This window comes from Lagopus muta, chromosome 5, assembly GCF_023343835.1.
Source record: "Lagopus muta isolate bLagMut1 chromosome 5, bLagMut1 primary, whole genome shotgun sequence".
Classification (NCBI taxonomy): Eukaryota; Metazoa; Chordata; class Aves; order Galliformes; family Phasianidae; genus Lagopus; species Lagopus muta.
Genome location: NC_064437.1, coordinates 49,358,885 through 49,380,869, shown reverse-complemented (window position 1 = coordinate 49,380,869; position 21,985 = coordinate 49,358,885). Strand labels below are relative to the sequence as shown.

Genomic DNA, 21,985 nt, shown 5'->3' with positions numbered 1-21,985 from the left:
CATTTTAGTTTCCTTTCTCATGCGGCCATCACAGCATTGTGCAGTCTGGAAATGAGCAGTTTAAGCATCTGTTTGTTTGTTTTTGCAAAATCGTGTCTTGAAAAAGAACTGCACCTATGGATGAGATAATTGTTATCCAGTTATTTTCGTGTGGGCTCTTGTGTGGTGTTAAAACAAGGCAGAGATAAGGTCGATTTGGTATCTTAATTATGCAGCCCCACAGCCTAATACATATAGATTTCTAAATGTAATTAACCTTAACTCTACACCACTGAGTTTCCTGGAATTAATGTGCTTGGTTTGCAATGTGTTTCACTCCATTGAGAGGTGTGCTGTAAATCTTACCTCCACTTAAACAGAGATGCTGCGTGAACACTGTGGCCATCCAAAAACTGTGGTTAGTTTGGTTACAGAAAATAAGCCCAAGAAGCATTAGGGGAGGTCGCAGTCAGATGCTATTAGTGTAAGCAGGATGAAATCAGGCATACTCTTTTCCCAAACTTATCTTAATTCTTAACTCACATAAAAAAATGTTTCTTAAGAATATTAGTTTGTGCTTTATTGGCCAGAAATGTCTTCAAATAATCTGTAGGGGTTTAAAACAACTTCTGATGGCAGTGATTTCAGTGCTGGGCTATGCCAGTCTAAAATTATAAGCAACAGAAATTGTGTTATCTTCTCATATAAGAGGAAATGTAATTTGATTCAAATGCAGCAAAAATTTGGAATTTGGTATTATTAGGAAAGGCTGTCTCAAGCTGTGTTGGAATCCACACCAGGCTGTTGGTAAGGTTTCTGAATTCATCCTTTCTTTACCAACGTTCGGATAACAGATCGGATTTAGCAGCCCCAGGGAAGTTCTGGGGGCAGTTGGGTGGTGGAGGAGAAGGTTCAGCCCCCAGCTGCACCGGGTTTCTGCATCCAGAAACCCAGTGGTTAATTCTGTGGGAGTTAACATTAAGTTAAAACGAGCTTTTCAAGGAATTTAACACTTGCTAAGCCATCCGATTTTCCCTTCAAAGTGTAGAATTTGTTCAGATTACCCCAAGTTCCTAATTTTAGATTTGGGAGGCAAACGACAAAACCCCCGTTGTGAGGTGTTTGTTTTTTTTTTTTTTTTCTTTTCCCTCTCTTTGTTTCTTTTTGCATCCTATTTCTTGCTTTGTTGCTATCTGAATCTTAGAATCATTGTGTCGCAGGTAACACTTAGTTCTTGGTGGAAAACCGCAGTTTGAACGAACCGCATGCGGCTGGATTGAGCTCCGTTACTTTAACATCTCCCTCTCCCAGTAGCGGCAGCGCAGCAGTGGAGCGATGGAGGAGGGCTGGGGCTCAGCGCCGGGTGCGGCGGTTCTTCTCTGTGCCCCGAGCACCAGCAGACACGTTTGGGGCAGTGCGGCCGTCCCGGTGTGCCAGCCGAACGGTGGGACAGCGCTGCTCCCAGCAGTGTTTGCACTGGGATTAAGCCTCTCTTCTCCCACACCTGCAGAACGTCACAGCTGTCACGGGTCTCCTAGCAAGGCTGGGGGCACTGAATGGGATTATCGGCCCTTTCAGTGCAGCAGGCTCCTGCGCTACTGGGCTGGCTTACCTAAAGTAAGCAGGGGAGCAGGATCAGCCTAAGCATATTCAGGTCTCCCTAGTAAACAAGGAACAAGAAATAGGTTTAGGGGAGCTGGGTGTGATAATCCTTTACCAACTGCTGCAGGGGAGGGAGCCAGTTCATGGCTCAGAGCACTGCACTCCTGCTCGGACAGCTGTTTCCATCCTCCTGAGCTGAGGGGGTTCGAAGTTACCCAGGGTACAGTCCTCCTGTGCTGCTGTCCGGTGGCACCGTGGCCGTGTCCTTCAGCCACCTCCAGGCCAGGATTAGCTTTACCCCGCGTACCCCCGCTCTCCCCCAGCTCTTCGGAGGGCGCCTGCTTTCTATGCAGCCCAGGGGGTCCCAGTTCAATCAAAGCCTCGATGTTTATTTAAAGTGCTGAATGGCAACAAACAGGGCCCGGTGTGATGGGGCTGCAGACGGAGGACGAGCTCAGGGCCATTACCCTGACGGTGTTGCGGGGCTGTCAGCCCAAGTGCCAGGGAGCCCGGCAGCATCTGCACCACAAAGGAGATGAAATGGGGCAGCAGATGTAGAGCTAGGTTCGGCTACTGCGGTGAAAAGATGGTGTTTGGAGCTAAGCACGGAGAAGCAAAACTGAAAGCTTCCTTAACTCCCCCTTCTTCTCCCCCTAAAAAATCCCCTGGAAAAACTATGAAGATGCTTCGTATGAGGCGCCGGATGCAATGTCCAGGGTGCCGGTGTAAGTCTAGATTTGCGCCCACGGGAGTGGAAGGGGATTTTTCTCCTCCTGGTTTGAACACTGGGACACTGCAGGATGTCCCCCCACCCGTCCCAGGCATGCAGCTGCGAATGAAGCGCTGGGCTCGGGCTGCCCTGTGCCAGGCGGGCAGAGCCCGCGGAAGGAGCTCTCCCCCCCGCGATGCCCGCGGTTCCGCTGCTGTGCAGAGCCCCGGGTGGGGGGGGGTGGGGAGGAACTCTGCCTGGGGGGGCACCGCGGGGCTGACGGAGCGCAGAGAGGAGCCCTCGTTCTTTTTGGTCCCTTTCCAAGCATTTTCTGAGCGGAGGAAGGATGTAATAACATGCCACGGGCAATAAATCATAGGCTGGCTACTCCCCCCGCCTCCCCTCCCCCGGCCCCTCTATAGACGGAGGGGAGGAGGGGACTCCGGCAGAGTGCTGCTGCCGCCGGGACGAGCTGAGCCGCTCTGAGCCTGCCCGCCTGCCCCGTCGCCAGCATGGACCTTCGCGCTCTGGCTCTGCTCGCCTTTGCCCTGGCGGTCATCTCCCTGTCTGAGGGTAAGTCAGCCGCCTGCCGTGCCGGGTCTGCGCGGGGCGGCCAAGTCCCGGCCCGGAGCTCGGAGTGGGTGCGCTGCTGCCCCGGGGCTGCTCGCTGAAGGCTGCTCCGTGCTGTTCTCCCGGCCCGCGGGCTGCTTGGGGAAGCTTGCAAAGGCGCTCAGGGTACAGGGAGGTTTTTTTTTGTTTGTTTTTTCTTTCTTCATTTTTCTTTTCTTTTCTATTTTTTTTTTAAACATATGCATTTTTATTTCTATAAAGGAAAAAAAAGTTACAGAAATGAGAAACAGGCGGCTGCTCGCTTTCTCTCCAGTCCTCTTTCGCGGCCGTATTTTGCCTCGATCGGAGCCAAAGTGGGACGGGACTCCCAGCTCCGGAGGTTTCGTGCAGGGGCTACCCTGGGTATCCCAGCCGGCGGCAATGTTTGTCGTTGGCACAGTGGCACAGCGCTGCATGTCCACGCGTGTTGCCCGGACCCGGCCGCGGCAGTTGCTTCCTCGCCCGGCTCGGATAGCCCCTGTCCGGCTGCAAGCTGCCACCTTTTGTCCCCTCATCGAGAGCCGCCGGTTCGGTAACGCCTTTCCCATTCGGGGACCGAAACTTGGGTGTTCCCTTGCCGAGGCAGGGAAACGTGCACCTTTGTGTAACCGGTGGGAGTTAATTGCTCCTGATGATCTTAATAACGCGGTGACGAAGGCAAAGCTCGGTCTCGAGCCGGCGTCGCAAACGCTGCCGGGCTTTGTGGCACGATGAGATGAAATCGTGGGGTGGCTGCTGGAGCGGGGAGATGGCTTAAAGCTGCCAGAGAAGATCTGGGTAAGGGGAGAGACCACGAACTTGCAGAGAGTTTTCGTACGTCCTGTGTTGCTTTAAGCCCTGCTGCAGAGTTGCCGGGCTGCCTTGTCCTGCAGGGCAGGTGAACTCTCAGCACTTCTCAGCCACCATGGTGAAGTCGTTTCTGCCTACCGCATCCTTACTCCCTAGGGATATGAAGCTGTTCCAGTCTTAAGAAGTTGCCAGCCCTCTCCTGATACTGACAAACGCAGACCTGGGTGAGCAGCAGTAAAACGATGCTGCCATCGAAGTGCCCACAGCAACGCTCCTGTAGGGGAGATCTACAGCATCAGCTCTATAGGGGATTTCTGTGAGCGTGTTGTCACTAGTAAGGATTTGTCCACACAGGTGGCTGTTCAGAGCTAGCAGAACTTTCAGTTGGAAGACAATATAGAAATTTTTCTAGTCTAGTCCAAAGGGCTGTTTTCTTTGTGTGTAAGGAAATGAGACTGAGGGGATGGCAGTGAGATGGCTGGATAGGGTCTGACTCTGCTGTAACTTCTGACTATTTCAACCAAACATGCCAAACTTCTCAAAAGCTTCCTACAGAGTTAGTTCCATGCAAACTGATGTCTTCGTGTAACAGTACCATTAATAGACCGTACAGGAAGGCAGCCTAAGCTTGTATTCAGTGTCTGTTACACATAGAAAACCCCCAGAGCTTTCGTTCCTGCAGCGCAGTTTCAGAGAACAAGTAGCGCAATCAGCTCTATTATGCGTGGAACAATTGGATTCAAATTTTGAAAGGCAGTAAGTAAGATGTGTGTCAGCCTCGAGGTAGGAGCCTGGCTGTGCTTCCAGCCTCCTGCTTCAGGACAACAGGATCCCGGTGCTGTGGGATGCCACATGCACTGGGTGTCCCAGCAGGAGCCTGACTGGGCTCAGAGCCGGAGCGCTGGGCAGGAGGTGTCAGCTCATTGGGAATGGTGCTGTTAGCAGCCTCAGTGTCGGTGCTGCTGTACTTACTGACTTACTGACCAGTTAGTGATAGTCGCAATTTCTCTCCTTCTGATTCCAAGTGAGTGGGATGGGATTGAAAGTCCCTCTCTGACTCTTGTAGAAGACTGGATTGCATTCTCCATCATAGGACTGAACAGTTTCTCACAAATGTGAGTTTGTCTCTCACATGTTGTTTAGGGTGAAGCTTATACTCACTTTGTTAGCTCTAGTTTGCGGAGGTACTTGTGCAGCTGTGCTGAGTTGCTGTATGGCTGCATGTGATGTCAGCCTCCCTTTCCTATACAAACATGCTGATACGTAGCTATCAGGCACAGATCCTCATGCCTTTCTCCATCGCTAACACCATTCAGTACAACCCATGTCTTCACTCTGAAGCTCTCCTTCCATCTGTGCATGACAGACGGGAGCTTCTCCTCCTGTTTATTGACTCATGTTGGACTGACTGATTGCCATGAAACTGATGGAAAATATACTCCAAATATATGAGCTTCTAGTCTAGACTCAGGTGTGAATCTGTAGGAGCTCCACAGACAAAGTTCTTTGTGTTTGTCCTGATCCTGACTCAGAAAAAAAGGTGCTCAGAAAAAAGGCTTTTCCCTCCTGCGGACAGGGCAATTTCACCCTGTTGTCTGTGGTTATGCATGCTGGGGTCAGGCACTGGCAAATGTGCAGTGTGTGTGCCCATCAGCTGCACTTAGAAGAGCTGTGTTTTTTCTCACCTTCTGCAGCTTAGGGATTCTCAGCCCTTCCCACTCTTTATTTTCACTTCTGCCTTTAAGGCAGCAGGGCTCAGATGCCGAGTGCTCCATGTGTATAAACAGACTGGAGGGGCAGATTACTCTGTGGGATCTGAAGCCCTATCAGATGCAGCTCTGACCAACAGCATGAGCCAGAGCTGATGGCTTATGTCTTCCTTTATCAGTTGGGCTCTTCACAGAGGCTGAAAACTGCTCCAATGGGATATCACTTAGAATTTTAGGCAGCTCGGTCTTGACTTCCAGATAGCGCTAGTGTATTTGTGTTTTATCGTGTGGGGGGCTTTGAAGCTTCCACACCAAGCAAAGGCCTAATTTCTGTGCGCTTGGTTGCCAGTAATTAAGTCTTTCCATGGAGAAACCATCTAGTAGGACTGCATCAGATGCTGCGCAAGAGCCAGGCAGCTTTTCTCCATTCGGCATGCATATATACTACTGACTTCTAACCTAGGGAGTAAACTTAATTCTGTCCTTGTGGTGCTAGTGTTGAGGCACTCAAACAGCCTGGTAGTCCCTGATCCCTGTATGGAGTGCACACCATTGAGAGCTGTCTCTGTGAGCTCTGTTCCTTTGACACAGGCTGGAGGGGGTCTACGGCACTCCAAATCTCTTCTGCAAACCCACTGCAATCTCGCATTCCCGGTTGCATGTGCGAACTTCTCTGGCAGCAGTTGGGTTGCGGTGGAGAAAGGTCAGGCTCTGGGCCCTGGGAAAGTCGGTACCACTCGGGGCTTTTCTGCAGCCGCTAAGTCCCCGCTGAAAGCTGCACCTGAGCCCAGCCGGTTTGATCGGAGCCCTTTGGAATTCATCGCTTTCTTCTGGCTACCTTCTAATTTGGCCTCGGGTCAGAGTCGTTTGGCGAGAACAACACGGAGGACAAGTGCCCCCTCTTTCGGCCTTTATCTTGTCTAATTACCAAGAGCATCCCCGCACAATGCAGAGCTCCTTATTCTAATCTCTCCTTTTCTTATCTCCATTTTCTCTCCCTCTTCTTTTGTCTTTCCCAAATCCCACGCGCCAGGATTAAAGGGCCGGAGACTGGGGTGAAAGGACTGCGCTGCGAGCTGGGGGTAAACGCTCCTCTAGAGCTCTAGAGCCACGGCTTTTTTTTTTTTTTCTCTCTCTCTCTCTTCCCCCCCCCCCCCCCCCCCCCATCTGCGCGTTCGGAGGGCTTTGCAACCCTGCTCTGTGCATTCGGGAGCAGAGGGAGTAACGTGTCCTTTCTCTCCGTGTCCTGCAGAGAAGCCCGTCAGCCTGACGTACCGATGCCCCTGTCGATTCTTCGAGAGCAACGTGGCGAGAGCCAACATTAAACACCTCAAAATCCTCTCCACCCCCAACTGCTCACTTCAGATTGTGTAAGTCTCTTACTCTTTCCAGATGGGTGTCAAAAGGGAGCACCACATAGTTGGTTCCTGCTCTGTGTGCTGGCTAGCATTCTCCATTGCTGCAGTTAGGGCTGTATCACATGCCCTGATTTCCAGTTCACCTCTTCTTTCCTTGTATCAGTTATGGCAGGACCATGTTTTACCCCTCACACATGTTTCTAGTGGGAGTTTCCACCTCTGATCCATGTGGTCCCGTGTCCTGCTTCTATCATGGGCATGTGGGCAGGAACATCAGACGGGTTGCCAATTGCCTTCACATCCTTGAGATAAAAACTTTACTGAGACCTGACTCTTCCAATAACTTGCATTTCCACAGACAAAATGAATTTCTAGATTTTCTGTAACCTTCCCCAGATGTACAGCTCCTAAACATGTGCTGGCCTGACCTAAAGGGCACCCTTACCAGGCAGTGTCTGACTCCACTAAGTCATAGATCATAGCAGGACAGAAATGCTGTGTTCCCAATGGAAAATAACCTCTTAATCTTTGATGAAAAGGAAACACCAGTATTCAGGAAGAGTGGGATCATTCTTTTTGGAGTGTTTTGGTTTGGTTTGGTTTTTAGTTTTTTGGTTTTTTTTGGGGGGGTGGGGGGGGGGGGAGAGGAGGGAAAGAGGGGGTAGATTTAAGAAGGTCTTTTGGGTTGGCTTTTTCATGGTCCAGTCATTCTTCCAGTATGACAAAAATGAGCATTCATCTTAGGACAAGGAGGAACAATTTTAAACTGAGACAGGAGAGCTTTAGATTAGATACTAGCAGGAAGTTTTTCATTCAAAGGTTGGTGGCGCACTGGAACAGGTTGCCCAAGGAGGTTGTGGATGCCCCATCCCTTGATGCATTCAAGGCCAGGATGGATGTGGCTCTGGGCATCCTGGTCTAGTAGTTGGTGACCCTGCCTGGTTCAAGGGGGTTGAAACTAGATGATCATTGTGGTCCTTTTCAGCCCAGACCATTCTATGATTCCATCATCAGCTTCTTCTGACCTGTCTGAGAGGATCTGTGTGACTACATGGGCTCCCATTGTTGGTCCTGTGTGGATCCATGTTGAGCTCTTCCAGTTACAATTTAAATGCTGTAAAAATCCATTCTTTAGCATCCAGAACATTTCTGCATTGAAAAAAAACTGATGAGGTTTCATGATATTTCTCAGGGATATACAACCTTTATTCATATGACATTTTTTCTTTTTTAAGCCACTCTGGATGGATCATCCACATTTTTTAATTTGTGCTCCTGCCTTAGGATTTGATGGAGGACAATGAGAAAAAATGTAAACCTACTTGAGAAATAATTTTGTTTCAGAAAAATTACAAAACCATCTGTGACTCTGATCTGTACCTATAAACAATTCTGGAGGCAAGCATCCAAAAGGAAAATAGCGTATGAATTTGTGTTCTGGGACTGTCAACGGATGCTATGAGAGTCCTAATGCTGAGGCTTTGTAGAGGATTTTGAATTTTTGAGAGTAGTTTCAAGAAGATAACAGACATTTAGCCTTGGATACAGTGTGGTTTTCTCTCTTACTTATCACTGGGATCATAGTCATTAGACTGTTAAAAGCTTGAAATGGAGAACCACTGACAGTACATGTTCTTGCCCCATACCTGGTCTGAGTTTGTTTGCAGTGAGATTCAGTGGCACACACAACACATGGATCTGTAGGTCACCATCTTTCTTTTATTTAAATAAGTACTTAAACAAAAAACTTACCTCCAAATGCCCCCAAAAGCTCGAGCTTAGGTCTTCACTAGAAGAAGAGTTGACAATCAAAACTGATTTCTCTTATTGCTGGTTGAGATAGTTTCTTAACTAAACTTCACTCTGAACTCAGCAGATCTGTTACATAGTGAAGGTGTGAGTGACTTCAAAGCTATTTTCCAGAACAGAGAATGTAACTGAATTCATATGGTTTTAATGTGGATCTTTATTTATTTATTTATTTATTTTTGCTCCAGTACATTTCCCTTTATGTTGAGGGGAACTGTACCTGAAAAAAAAGCCTAAGAGCTTTGTCTTCAGTTCCACAGGGAGTCAGCTTTCCAAATCCAGAAATCTACTTTGTGAATGTCTACTTTTACAAAGCCAATCCTAATTCCCCTGCTTTTCAGCAGAAGGAAATAGGCATGTTTAGCATTGATTTTAGTTATTTGCCTCCTAAGAAGACATCAGAACATCTGCTGGAAGAATATTCCCTACAGAAACCTAGGTCTCCACTGTAACTGTACAAGGGAAGGGGGGGCTGAAACAGATGCCTACAAAAACCGATGTCTTCATCCTTGGTCTTCATCTCTCTCCCTCTGCATGCAATGGGGATACGTGTGCTTTTGGTTCTGTGCTCCTACAGCCAGCTTAATAGTTCCCAGGCACTGCTAACATCAGCAAATCCATTTGCACTGTAGGTATCACTTCACTGGAAGTTCTCCAGCTTGGCACTGCTTTATGGGAAATATGAATTAGGCCCATTCATCACTTTATTGGCACAGGGCTTCCAAGGCTGGATCTTCAATGTGTTTATGTTACAACTGTGTCGTTGCATAACTTCAGACCGAGGAGACTTTTTGACCTGTTACTTCTTACTCCACATTTTTATATTCCTCAGGCTTCATTTTATGAAGTAGGGAATATTTTGGCTTTCATCCAACAAAAGGCTTAAGCAAGTACTGAACTCACTCCTATGGGCATTTCGCTGAAATTGCTGTTCTTGGCACTTGTATGGCAAGGCTGTTTGAGGGGAGGCTTCTGAGCAGCAGGGCACAGATGCTTTGGGGTAACTAAAACACTCTCCTGAGGTACTGAGGGTCACGCCTGCTGATAGGGGTGAGGAGCTGTTTGTACTACTCATGTGCAGGTAACCCAAACCGCCCCGGCTGCCACAGGGAATTGGCTTCAGACAGGTTTCCAAAATTTGTCTCCTTTTCTGCAGCTTCTTAGCAGATTCAAATTAGCTAACAGCCTGGCTTGGAAAGTGCAGCTCAGATATTCAGGAGAAACCCCTCAGGAAGTTTCTGCTTTTGTTTCTAGTGCTGACTGAATGTACAAGGAGAAATTTGCCTCTGGCACTTTGGTACTTCCAATTATCTTCCTGCCTACAACCTGCTGGTTCAGTCTTGAATAAAAAAAAAGTGAAGGAGTGATCAAACCTTTTCAGGACATCCAAGAGTTATAGCTTGGTATCCGTTTCCAAAGCATGCAAAAATTCAATTTTGGGTTCAGTCTGAAAGCTGTTCTTAATTAATTTCATGCAGAAGTGACCTGTATTTACCACGCTGTTATTTTGAATTAAATTTAGCTGTTCCCAGCCCTCAGTTTGTAGCTGTCCAGATAGGAATTAGATTCATGTTCTGCATCTCTCCCTCCCCAGCATGCATCCCAGCACAGACCACAGGAATCAGCACAGACCACAGGAATCAGCACAGGGGAGGCAAACTGTACCGGTGCTCTGAAGTCAGAGATATTTATGGAGGTGTCTGGAGGATCACAGGGATACCCCAGCCTCTTCATGGGGTACCCCAGAGCAGCAATGATGTCCAAGGACAACAGCTTAACTGTAATGCAGTTGCAAACCTATGAGTGGAGTAAGGAGTATGGGTGTGTGCGGGCTGAGGGGTGTCATGCATGGGACTCACTCTGACTTCTCTCCTTTGGCAGTGCAAGGCTCAAGAGCAACAGCAAGCAAGTGTGCATTGATCCCAAGCTAAAGTGGATCCAGGAATATCTGGAAAAAGCTTTAAACAAGTAAGGCAAGAGACAAACGGACTTAACAGCTAACACATCCTGAGTTATTCAAGGGTAGAACTTTAAGGGCTGGCTTTAACCATGTGGACAAAGTATTTGTGAAATCACATATTGTTTTGAACATGGGTTTGGAGTTGGCCTAGTCTGTATTAAAACAACACTTTCTAGCATATCCTAAATGTTAAACCAAGAATTTTGCCAGGATTTGAGGCAAAATCTGTCCTGAAGTATCTGTGCTGGGGTCTCCAACTCATCCTCTTTTATAAAGAGCCATTCTCCCAAGGAAAAAATGCTTCCTTTACAATCCCTCTTCTCCAAGCAAAAGTACAATTACTTCAGAATCTATATTGTTACAGTTTCTTTGGAGCCCCTTCTCCATGTCACACTGGGGGTCTGCTTGCACAGGCGGATGAGGCTAAGCATGTCTTGGCAGTAAAAATTTTTTCTCCACTGGCCAATGCAGAGTGCTAATAATATCAGCCAAGGCAAGATGTTGTGCCATGAATAAGGCTCTCACACAAGGCCAGGGGAAAACCAACCAGGCTTGGCAAATCCAGACTCTTTTAATTCATTTTTATTCCCCTTGCAAATGGCTGGTCATATCTATCCTGAGGAGAACCCAGCCTATCTCAGTCATATTTTACAGTGAGCAAGAGCAGCACAGAGAATATTTCTGTGCTGAGATGCAGGGGTGGACTCCAGCTTTGTTGGAGTGGAAGATGAGATAAGTGATGGGCCTGAGCCCGGGCTGTGGTTGGTCCTGCAGCAGCATTTTGGCCAGCAAGCCCACCTGTGCACTCAGAGTCCCTCCCACCACTGCCACCACATTGCCACTCCTCCATAACCATGCCATAACCATGCTGAACCTTGTTGCCGCTGCCTCTGCAGGTAAAGGCAGGGTTGGAATCAAGTCACTGACAAAAGCAATGCATCCTTGGAGAAAGATGGGGATGGGTATGGCCTCAGAGCAGGTTTGGGGGCCATACAGGTAGCTGAATGCCCTCTGCTGTCTCAAGGAAAAAAAAATGCTTGTTCCTCTGTGGTTTTACAGTACGAAGGAGGGAAAGTGGTACCAGAAGTAATGTAATTTTTCCATCTGGTGTTTCTGGGACCATAATAGGGCCAAGAGTTGAGGAGTGGAGGGAGGGAAACCAGCTAACACAGACTGTGATTCCAGCCCTGCCAGCTCTCCCCATCTCATCTGATGCTCAGTGCTTTCTTTGCCGCCAGCATTCAGCCCTCTCATCCTTGGGCAAATTCTCTGCAGAGGTAATCCAAGTTAATGCTGCCAGGATGGCTTTGGGTTGGCTGTCAGGCACAGCTGAAGCCAAGAGCAGGATGTGTCCCATGCTGACTATCACAGGGGCTTCGTCTATTCTTCCCAACCTCAGAAAATCCTAAAGCCCTTGCCTAAGTTTCTGTTTGCTGCCAGCCACAGTGAAGCCCTTTGTGCTGTTCATAAGATGTGAAACTTAGGAGGCACTAAGAAATTCGCAGGGTTGGCTAGATGTGATGATAAGCTCATATCTTGCCTGCCTGCCTGCCTGAGGGAAACAATTTGGTTGGAGCACCTTCTGTTCTCATTTCCACTGGTGAAGGCCTGGGGCCAGCTCTGCTGAAAACAGTGAGCCTGCACCTGTTCTCCAACTAGATTCTGGGTTTTGCTTACTTAGCTGTTATCTAGAAGCAACTCTGCTAATTTCTGTGGGTTTCATCCTGCTTCACATTGAGTAACAGAAGAGAATTTGGTCCCAGTTCATTAAATAAGATGACAGAAAGCATACATATCCATCATCTAATCCTGGTCATCATGGCATTATTTTCATTTTCCAGCTATTAATGCTAGCACCAGTGGCATTTTCACACTCTGTAGACAGTCAGGACTCTGTCTATAGTGTTTTCACAAGGCATGTTTTTGATATATTTTAGTGCACAGTTTTGACTTCTTCAATGAAATGTATTTGGAATATATTTATAGCACACCAAGCGATTCATATATTTGAATTGGAGCCATATGAGTGTTGGTAGTTTAAAACACCGATATCCTTCTGAACTACTAACAGCTTGTAAAATAAATCTATATAGATCTATAAATGTTAATGTAGCTATCAGTTTCAATCAGCCATATATTATATTTTTTCACTTGTACTGAAATTGTATGAAATGTGACATTACCCTATATGCACTAGCAATAAAATGGCTAATTGTTTCATGTTATGAAAACCCAATTGTACATGGGAATTTATTTTTCTGGAATAAAATTAATACGTTTTGTAGAAAGGGCTCTTGTAGTTGATTAAGTAAAATCCAAACTGTCAAGACATCTTAATCTATACCAGTGTTTCAAAACAAGAGTATCTTCTGTGTTATAATCTGCAGCTAAAGGCAAGAACAAGTTCGTAGAGCATAGCAATCTAATTCAGGTCACTGTGAGAGCAGAGATGGTTTTTAGTTGGGAATTATTTTGCTCATTAATCCTGCTTAGCCTTTGTTATTGCTTTTTATTCATCACATCTCCATGTAATTTACACACTTATGAGACATCAGTAAAATGCATTCAAGCTGTCAGGAATCCAAATTCCATAAATGGCTTTAAAAATCATTGTGCAACTGCTGTAGCCAACATCATTCAACACTCATCCATTTTATAGACATGGGGCAAATCAGTCATTTCTTGAAATAGCTAACAAATCCTTTATCACTTCTAGACAATCCCAGTCCTCATTTACAGTGCTTCCTTGACTGCCTTTCTGTTCTCCCTTTGCAAGGATTTGCAAAATCAGGCCCTTGCAGAGTTAACAGAGCCCAAAATAAAGAAACCAGAGAACAATGCTGGCTCCTAAACTGTCACGATGACATAGTCCCAGCCCTAAACCTCCCTCAGCCTGAGATATTGGAGTGCATTAAGCTCAGCTGTTACTGCTGGCACAGATGCTCTCACAGATGAGTGCTGATGGATCTGGAGAAGACAATGAAGTCAAATAGGAAAAGCCTTTCCCCCATCCCTCTGGGAGAAAGGAAACTTCCAAATTCTAGTGACTAGCTGTGATGGGAGCTGAGCCCTTCTGCTGCCTTCCACCAAACCACTTGTAAATCCAGGTGTGGCAGTTCTTCCTAGTTCCTGGTCTAATTTGTAAGTATCAGCTTGAGTACAAGACACCAAACCATCAGCCTGCTGGTACTCCATGGTGTGTGTGCAGGGTGTCTGCCCTGCTCAGTGGGGACAACGTAGGGAAATGTCTTCACAGCCTCACTTTAAGGCACTGAATGCCTATAAATCACGTAGAGAAAAGCCACTGTTTAATGAGGATGCCAGTGGGAATGGTGGGTGGAAAGCCAGAAATCTAGTCCCCTCCACTTCCATTCTACCTCAGCAGGTACCATGTGGGTAGGGGGAGTGGGCATGTGAAGGGGGATGTTATCTTCATTTGCACCCTGCTAGCATGTGGAGGGGCCGTAGGATAAATGTGAACAAGGCCTTTGTATGTGGATAATTTATGGCAGTCTCTTTGTATTTTTCTTTTAATTTAGACCACGTCATCGCACTCATAAAAAAAAGCAACAGAAGAAACGGGGCCCACTCTGCCCTTCCCGTGCAACACCACTAAAGTCTCCAGGGAGAAAGAATGGTAGGAGGCATTAGTTTCTGAGCTGGGATACCCCAGCTTCAAGTCCCTGCTCTTACACAGACCATCCTGTGTGACATTGGACAAACAGCCTGCCTGGGCCTCTTATTTTTCTCCGCTGTTTGTTGCAGATAACAACCGTACTCTCCCTGCAAGGGGGTACTATACAGATACTCATGAAGCATTGGCAAAATTCAGCCACAATAGAGATGGGGGGTAAATGGGACAGAGTTTTTGGACCCCATTGTAAAGCTGTAGTGGTTGTTGGGATGTCAGTTTTATTATATCATGGTGGAGGTTTGGCCAAATTATTTCACTCTCAAAGTGGCCATGTCTTAATGTCAATGCAAATTTCATCTTAGCTGGTCTTGTTCCTCCAATACCAAACTGGTAGAGTTAAGCTATAAGTAACAGCTGTGAATTTGTCACTGGTGTTTTTCAATGACAAATTCAGCACAAGGCCTGAAATATCACATTGGTGATGGGATAAGACTTCTTCTATGGGAAATTTTAAGTTCTGGAACTTGGTATTACATATGCCAACTCTCTGGATGTCCCTAGTTCTGGCCCATCAGAATGGTGTGTCCTGTCTTTCTGCAGTAAGAGGTGGTGTTATTGGTGTGGGATACTGGAAAGGATATCTTCAAAGAGGAAAATTTTACTCATGGTTTAGTTACCTTTTTTATGCCTGAATGAATTTTCTGAGGCTACCTTCACCAAGAGTAGTCACATCCATCTCTGGCTGTGGTCACAGAGTCTTATTTGCCCAGCAGGCATTGGAAAGGCTCTTCATCCTGATTCTGCTGGCTAGATGGAACAGGCTGAGGCATCAGGATTTTTTGAATCCCCAATGTTTACCCTCTGATACATGTATCTCAGCCTCAGTGAGCTATTCTAGATTGTAAAAGGTTGATCAGTCTGGACCAGGAATAGGGATCAGCTAAAATCTGGAGGCTGGCAGCACTGCCTGGCTCCTTGTTTTGACTGAACCCTGCCCATATCCATGGCACATTTGCACTGTACTGTGGTTCCTAACCCAATGCCCTTCTTGGGTACTTCTGGTATCCAAGAATCTTGGGTATCACCCAGTTTTGGGTGAGATTCAATTCTTTTGCCTCCTGCCCTATGCTTCCTACCTCCGCATATACAGCTCACACATCTCCCATGCAGCCTATGGCTGCTCTCCATCCCTGGGACCCTCTTCACTGGCAAGTGGTCACCATACGGTGTGGCGTGCTGCCCACCCACTCACAGCTCTGAGGTCACAGATGGAGATGGTTTCAGGGCTGAACAGCATACGTGGGGCCTCTGCTCTCCATCCTCTCCATCATTGAAGCCGAATACCAACAAGAGCAGAGAGTGGGCTGCCTTCTTTGTCCCTTCCTTCACACAGAGACCTGGCAGTCCTGCAGGCCTCTGTGGAGCACAAGGAATGCAGTGCAGGTTCTCAGCAGAGCTGTGGGTTGGGGGAAGGAGTGGAGGCATTTGTAGTGTCACTTGCTCCACTACAGGGGCTGCTCACGTATGATTAATCCCTCCTTTCCCTGCTACTTTTTTTTTGCTGAGTCTCTTTGCTCGCTGATAATTATTTGCTCTGGCTTTCAAGTCCAGAATGAGCTTTCTAGCCACCCTTTCTCCTGTGTGAGCTCTGAACACCTTACTAACTGTGATGAGCACAACCTGCCCAAAATGATTCCCAGTGCTGGGCTTGCCCTGTCAGCCCCCAGTAGCTCCTTGTGGAGAACTTTCCCCAAACTGTTTGGCACATACTGATTAGAGGGACTGGAAAATAAATGCCTTTGTGTTAGTCCAGATGCTGATTTGCTGTTTGACTAGGCCTAATGTCAGAACTTTTGCAAGTGAATAAACCTTAATAGTGTTTCACTCTGTTCTTCATCAACAGGAGGTTCAAGATGTAAGAGGCAAGCATTGTAAGCCGTCTACAGGATTTCTTACTGTAGGACCCAGAAAGCAGATAACCAGTATTAGGGAAGGAATACATTTCACTGTTATCATACAGCACAAAAGCAACGCTTCATGCATTTCCAAAGGTGTTGTTTTTGGGTTTTTTTTGTCTTTTTTTTTTTTTTTTTTGCACAAATTGGCTTGCTTTCACAGTGCTATTTTTATGTAGTAAGATGTATTTGATTTTAAGAAAAATATGTTTTTATACAGGTTGGTTGATTACTTAGCACTGAGGGCAGATATGAATTTAAACTAACCCTATGTTATTATATAATATTTTATTTCCTTTGCTATGTAGAGGTCCTGCTTTATTTAACTTTCTTTTGGTTCATGCAAGTCTCCTGGAGATTTAAGCCTAGAAGGACATGAACTGTATAGTGCAATGATGTTATGTAAGTAAAAGAAGAGTTCCTTGCCCCAAAAGTCATTAAGGCCAAGAACACAGGAAGGCTAAAAAGCATCAGACATCAGTGAAAGAGACCAATATTATCATGGGCAGTGAATATATGTATTTTGGCTGAGGGATTAAGTTCAGGATTTCAGGGCTGAAGCCATTCTCTGTAGATTAGAGATCTTGGCGACAGCTATGAGCTTCTGAGACAATGCTCATGTGGTACTGCAAGGTGCCAGTAGTTTGTAGAAGCCAAGTGTTAGGAGCCAAGAGTGTGTTAGAAGCTACAACACTGATCTGATGTCACTTGGCATTTCCTATGTTCCTGTCTCTGATGACAAATTTTAGCACAAAAAGGAATGGATTATTAAAGAGCTAGCAGCATAATCATGTTGCAAATCACTGGAGGAGTCAGAGGTGCTATCATGCACCAGGTGTCTGTTCCCACTCATCTGCAGAAGGTGACTTCAGCTCTCTGGACTGGCCTTGTGGTGAAGCAGGTGGAAGAGCATTAATGTAACCCTTCACTAAGTGCTGTACCCTCTGTTACTGAACAGTCACACCTATCTGAGGGCAGCAGCACATTTGATTGTTCTGGGTACATCCAAAAGAGGACGTCTGGCCACGTCTTTGGAGAAAACAGATGACTGGGGCAAGAGAGGAAATTTTGCCCAGTTTGCACGCTTCTTGAGTGTGGAGATGAAGGCCAACACTCACTGTTCACTAGTGGTCACAGTTTGCTGGTGAATGGCATAGCCTCTGAAATTTCCTTTGCAAAGCACACCTGAGGACAGTCCTTGCACCAATTCCTTCACTCAGCCAGAAACTTCCTTCTCCTGGTTCTTACCTGTGTAAACAAGTATCTTTGCTAAATAGTGTATGGAAAAAACGCCTAAAATACTATGATAATTATGTTATGCCGCACACGGAGATCCAGGGGGGAAGCACATTAGTGCAGCACAATACTTGTTTTTATATGTATCTGTGTGTCTATTGTAAACAAAAATGTCATAGCATTGTATTATTTTTTTTGGAGCTGGTTGCTTCAAAGGGAATCTTCCTTCTTATCTGCAGCCTGTGTCAGGAACACTGAAAGGACCATTTTGGTAAGCATGCCTTTCCATGGCGGCAACTTTAAGGCCAAAAAGGCATTTTAGCTAGCTGGGGTTACCTTACTGCCATGTGGATTCAGGTAAAAATCTTGTAAGTCCTTTCCTCTCTGCAAAAAGGTGCTATAACAGAGAGTGCATTGGCTGGGATACATCACCTCATTTACTTTAAATGAAAGTATTTTGAAGTAGAAACCAACTGCTGTGCCTAAAAATGTGTGTGTGTGTGTAATTTTGACATTCCTTCTGTTGATGCCATCTCCAAGCTGATGCTTTGAGTATTCTTTGTCTCTGTTTTGGAAGGTCTGGTACCACTGTACTTTATGAGAATTGGGCTGTTGATTTCAATGTGAATAGGATCAGAACCCTGTTGTCAGGGTAAAGACAGGAAGAACTTATATAAGAAAATAAGTTTTTTGTATCCTCCCTGGAATGTGCTGTATATCCTAGGGTCTACCTCCTGTCCCTGCACATGCATCTGCAGTAGCAAGTGGTTTTCTGGGAGGCTGAAGCTTGGGTTGTCAAAGCCAAGAATGATTTTGAGGAAAGAGTGGAAGAATCTTCGTTTTTACACAGACATGAAGCTTGTCCTTCTCCCCCATGAAGATGCAATCTTAACATGTTCTTCCCAACTAAGGGCAGCTTAATGCCTGATCTATTTCCTTTGGAATCAGACCAGAGGTAAATAATCCTTTTTGTTTTGATTCAACAGCATCCCTTGTTAACAAGGATAGGGGTCATGAAGGTTTTGTTTCTAGAAGAAACGTTGGCTTTCCAGTGACTAGATGTGGCTGGACAACCTTGGAGCACTGTGGTGCAGTCTCAGTTCACACATCAGAGCCTGGGCAAACACAGAGCTTGGCACAAACATTGAGATGGGCACTGCTGGAACACCTTAGCTAAAATGTAGGAAACTGGGGTCACCTGATGACCTTTTCCTATAGGAGCAAACTCGTGGGCATTGCAGGAGCAGTCTGGGAGGAAAGGGACTTCCCACAGGGAACTTATATGAGAACCTGAGCAAAACTTCGTCTTGCTTTAGTCCTAATGTCAAACTTGAGCGGGAAGCTTCACTTTTCACCTGGCGTTATTTGCAAGAGAATCATTGCATAAGGAAGAGCAGCTCTGCCCTTCATACAAGGGACATCAATCACTGGGCTGCATCAAGCTTCCTTGCTACCTTGTGAGTCATACTCTGTTCCTCCTGTGCACACTTAGCAGGCCAAGAAGCTGCACTAACAGAAGCCCACTCAGGGAGAGCACTAGATTTCCCTTTCTGCCTTTAACTGTTGACCAAAGATTGAATCAGGGACCAAATTGGAAGATGGGAGTGATGTAAGGACCACATGTGAAGGATAGGAGGAAAAGGGGTAAAACTGAACTAGTGCCAAAAAAGCAGCTTCCATAAGTGTGGAATGGTCTTGTCATGTGTGGTATTTTCAAAGTGCAGCTGTCAAATCCTAAGGTGTTTTCTTATTTGTTTGTTTGTTCGTTTGTTTTGGAAAGAGAATAGATGGTATTTATTGCTGTGCCATTTTTTTTTAATTTATACTAGCTTTACACTTGTATGTATGAATATCTTATCTGAATTCTGCCTGAGAAAGCATGAAGGATGATTTTTTGATATGTTTTTAATGATGTGTTTGAGCAAAGTGACCGTTGGTCTTTTGCAATGAAGGCTGTGTTCCAATTAAAATAGACACGTTCTGTTGAAAATGCAGCTCCTACAGAAGTTTCTGTTGATATTTTCCCTTTCTTAGAATCCAGAGAGTCTTTTTTTTCTCTGGCAGTTTGTTTTGTTTGTATGATGTACAGTAATCAAGGGTATCTGAGACCTCATTATTAAAATCTTATATTTTTATTTGCCAACTTCCCACCAAGATGAGTCGTGCCTGCAAACATGAAATTCATAGAATTGTAGAATGGTTTAGGTTGAAAGGGACCTTTAAGATCATCTAGTTTCAACCACCCTTCTACAGGCAGGGTCACCTCCCATTAGACCAGGTTACTCAAAACCCCAGAATTCTGGCGGCCGCAGAGAAGAATATGTTTGTGGTGATGAAAGGGCTGCATGAACCTTCCTCCATCTTCCACTCTGTAAGAGATCAGTGTAGTCAGAATGTGGTGAATACTGTACTTATTAAGTAAAAATAAATCCTCCCAAATAATGTGAAAAGAGTTTTGTATTTGCGTTCCTGTAAGGCAGCTTTTATGGAGGAGTTATATTATGCATTTGAAATTACTCCTTTCATAGATTATTTTGAAAATAAACACTTTTATACTGTTGTAATTTCTCCAGTAAATGTGTATGCACTTATAATTTTCTTAATAAAAATTCCTATCTGAACAAAATGATTACTTGCTTCCCATGGTTTGTCCTCAGACATGAGCTGCTGAACATTTCCCATCAGAAAGCTGTTCAGACCTCAGCTCTTCCACTGTAACAATAAGAGTGATTCCCAGCCCTTCATAGAGTTCTGTGTGCAGCAAAGGCTGGAGATAATTAAATAGCTATGACAGTGAAACAGTGCTTGAGCTTTCCTGACCTTCATATTCAATAAATACTACTTAGCCAAATTGACACAAGTCAAAAGACATGCGAAAAAAGAAAAGGGAAGCTCAGATGACTGATGGTCCCTTTGCAAATCCAGCAGTGATTTAGTAAGTGGTCATGAAAAACTGAACAGGTAATTGTGCATGCAGATGGCCAGTGAGAAATTCCCAGGCCACCCGGAAATGGATTGCAGTAATTAGCTACGTAATTACAGATTAATATTAAAGAAAGGCTGTGTATTCTCTGCAATATTTTGCTGTGTCTTTCATCATTTTTTTTCACTTGGATGTTAATGTTGGGCTTTTCACTTCCTTGGCAAATCATTATGGCAACATATCTGTGAACTGAGTATTCAAATGGCTGCCTTGAAATTAGTAATGAATCCACCTTATTAGCACATCTGGCTCTCTTCAGAGGCAGCATTCCAATATTAATAAGCTGAAGGAAATCAGCTGTGTTCATGGCTTCAACCATCTTGATGCTGATTATAAGCAGGATATATCAGGCCCTGGTGTAGCACAGGTCAGAAGACAACACATGAAATGCTTCTGTTTCAGCAGCTACATGAAAGGTTTCACACAGACTCATCCTCACAGATCGTCTTTTTGCAGAGCCTGAAGGATAAGACACATGGGGAAGGTGGTTGCAGAATGGGATTTATGGTCATTAGATAAGTGTGATAAGAGTTTCTGTCTCCAAATTTGAAGCAAGGAGATTGATTTGAGTAAGAAAACTTGTTGCTTGTTTATGTGTCTTTCATGCTATTGCTGCTTTCCTTTTTCACTGGTGCACTTGAAATGCTGAGTCACAGCTTGAACCAGTGACTGAGCACCTGGAAGGAAGGCAGAGCCAACCCAGGGGAACTCAGGTGTGTGTAGTACACCTGAGTGACAGGAACACCTGGTGGATCCTGGCTTCACCCTTCCCAGACCTCATTTAAGGGTAGTAGTGGGGGCAAGGGTGTCATGCTGAGAATTGCTGTGTGCCTAAGGCCTTTAGAAGGTAAGTAACTTTCTTACTTTATTTCTGTGCCTGCAGCTGTTGCATTTGAGCAAATCCTCTCTTATAGCCTGGGACCTTGCTGCACTATTGTCATTGCTGTACTTTCTGTTGCATTACAACCAGTTCCTCTGTTTTTTTAATGCTGCAGGATTAAAGAATGTTTATGACAAGGGAAAACAGTTCTCTTGATGCTGTGGGTGAAATGGGTAGAGCAAGGAGAAGAGAGTAACAGCTTTATGATGGGTAAAATGAAAAGGAGTGAGCTAGAGAAGTGATCTCTGCAAGGGTGAGGATAAGTCTAAAGAAGATGGAGATAGGGTAGATGTGCAAGGTGAAATACAGGAGACTTGAGACAGTGGGAGCAGAAAAAGGCACGGAACCCACATCAGGAAAAAGAAGGAGAAAGATAAGGACTTGTAGAAAGTGAAGGATGCTGCAAGAGATGGAGGTGACAGTCATGAGAAGAAATCAAAATAGGAGAACAAAGGAGTGAACAGAGGAGAGTCAAAGGAGAACAAGGAAGCAGCCTGTGGAGAAGAACAAAGGTATCTCTTGTTAGCTGGGGGAGATGGCAGCCTGGCAGTCTGAATTCTAAGCAGGTACCTGGGAAGGCTGCTGTAAGGATCAGAGTCTTCAAGAGACTCAAAAAGGCAAGAGGAAACAAGCAACAACTTTAATCCAGAACTCCTCCGGGTACCTACAGAAAAGAAGCACCATCTCTTTCTATGCCTTTCTCTTGTGTCCTTCCTACCTTAGCTCAATCAGATATGCTACGTGCTGAGAATCTGTTATCAGAGGTCCCCACT

General features: G+C 45.5%; 1 protein-coding gene across 1 annotated transcript; it reads left to right on the top strand.

Annotated features, from left to right (window-relative positions):
* The first annotated feature begins 2,642 nt into the window (after nt 1-2,642).
* CXCL12 (C-X-C motif chemokine ligand 12) lies at nt 2,643-19,978 on the top strand. The gene is made up of 5 exons (XM_048945679.1): nt 2,643-2,863; nt 6,650-6,767; nt 10,446-10,532; nt 14,064-14,161; nt 16,062-19,978. The coding sequence occupies exons 1-5, from the start codon at nt 2,803-2,805 to the stop codon at nt 16,091-16,093; spliced, it is 396 nt and encodes a 131-aa protein (XP_048801636.1). The 5' UTR covers nt 2,643-2,802; the 3' UTR covers nt 16,094-19,978.
* The last annotated feature ends 2,007 nt before the right edge of the window (nt 19,979-21,985 follow it).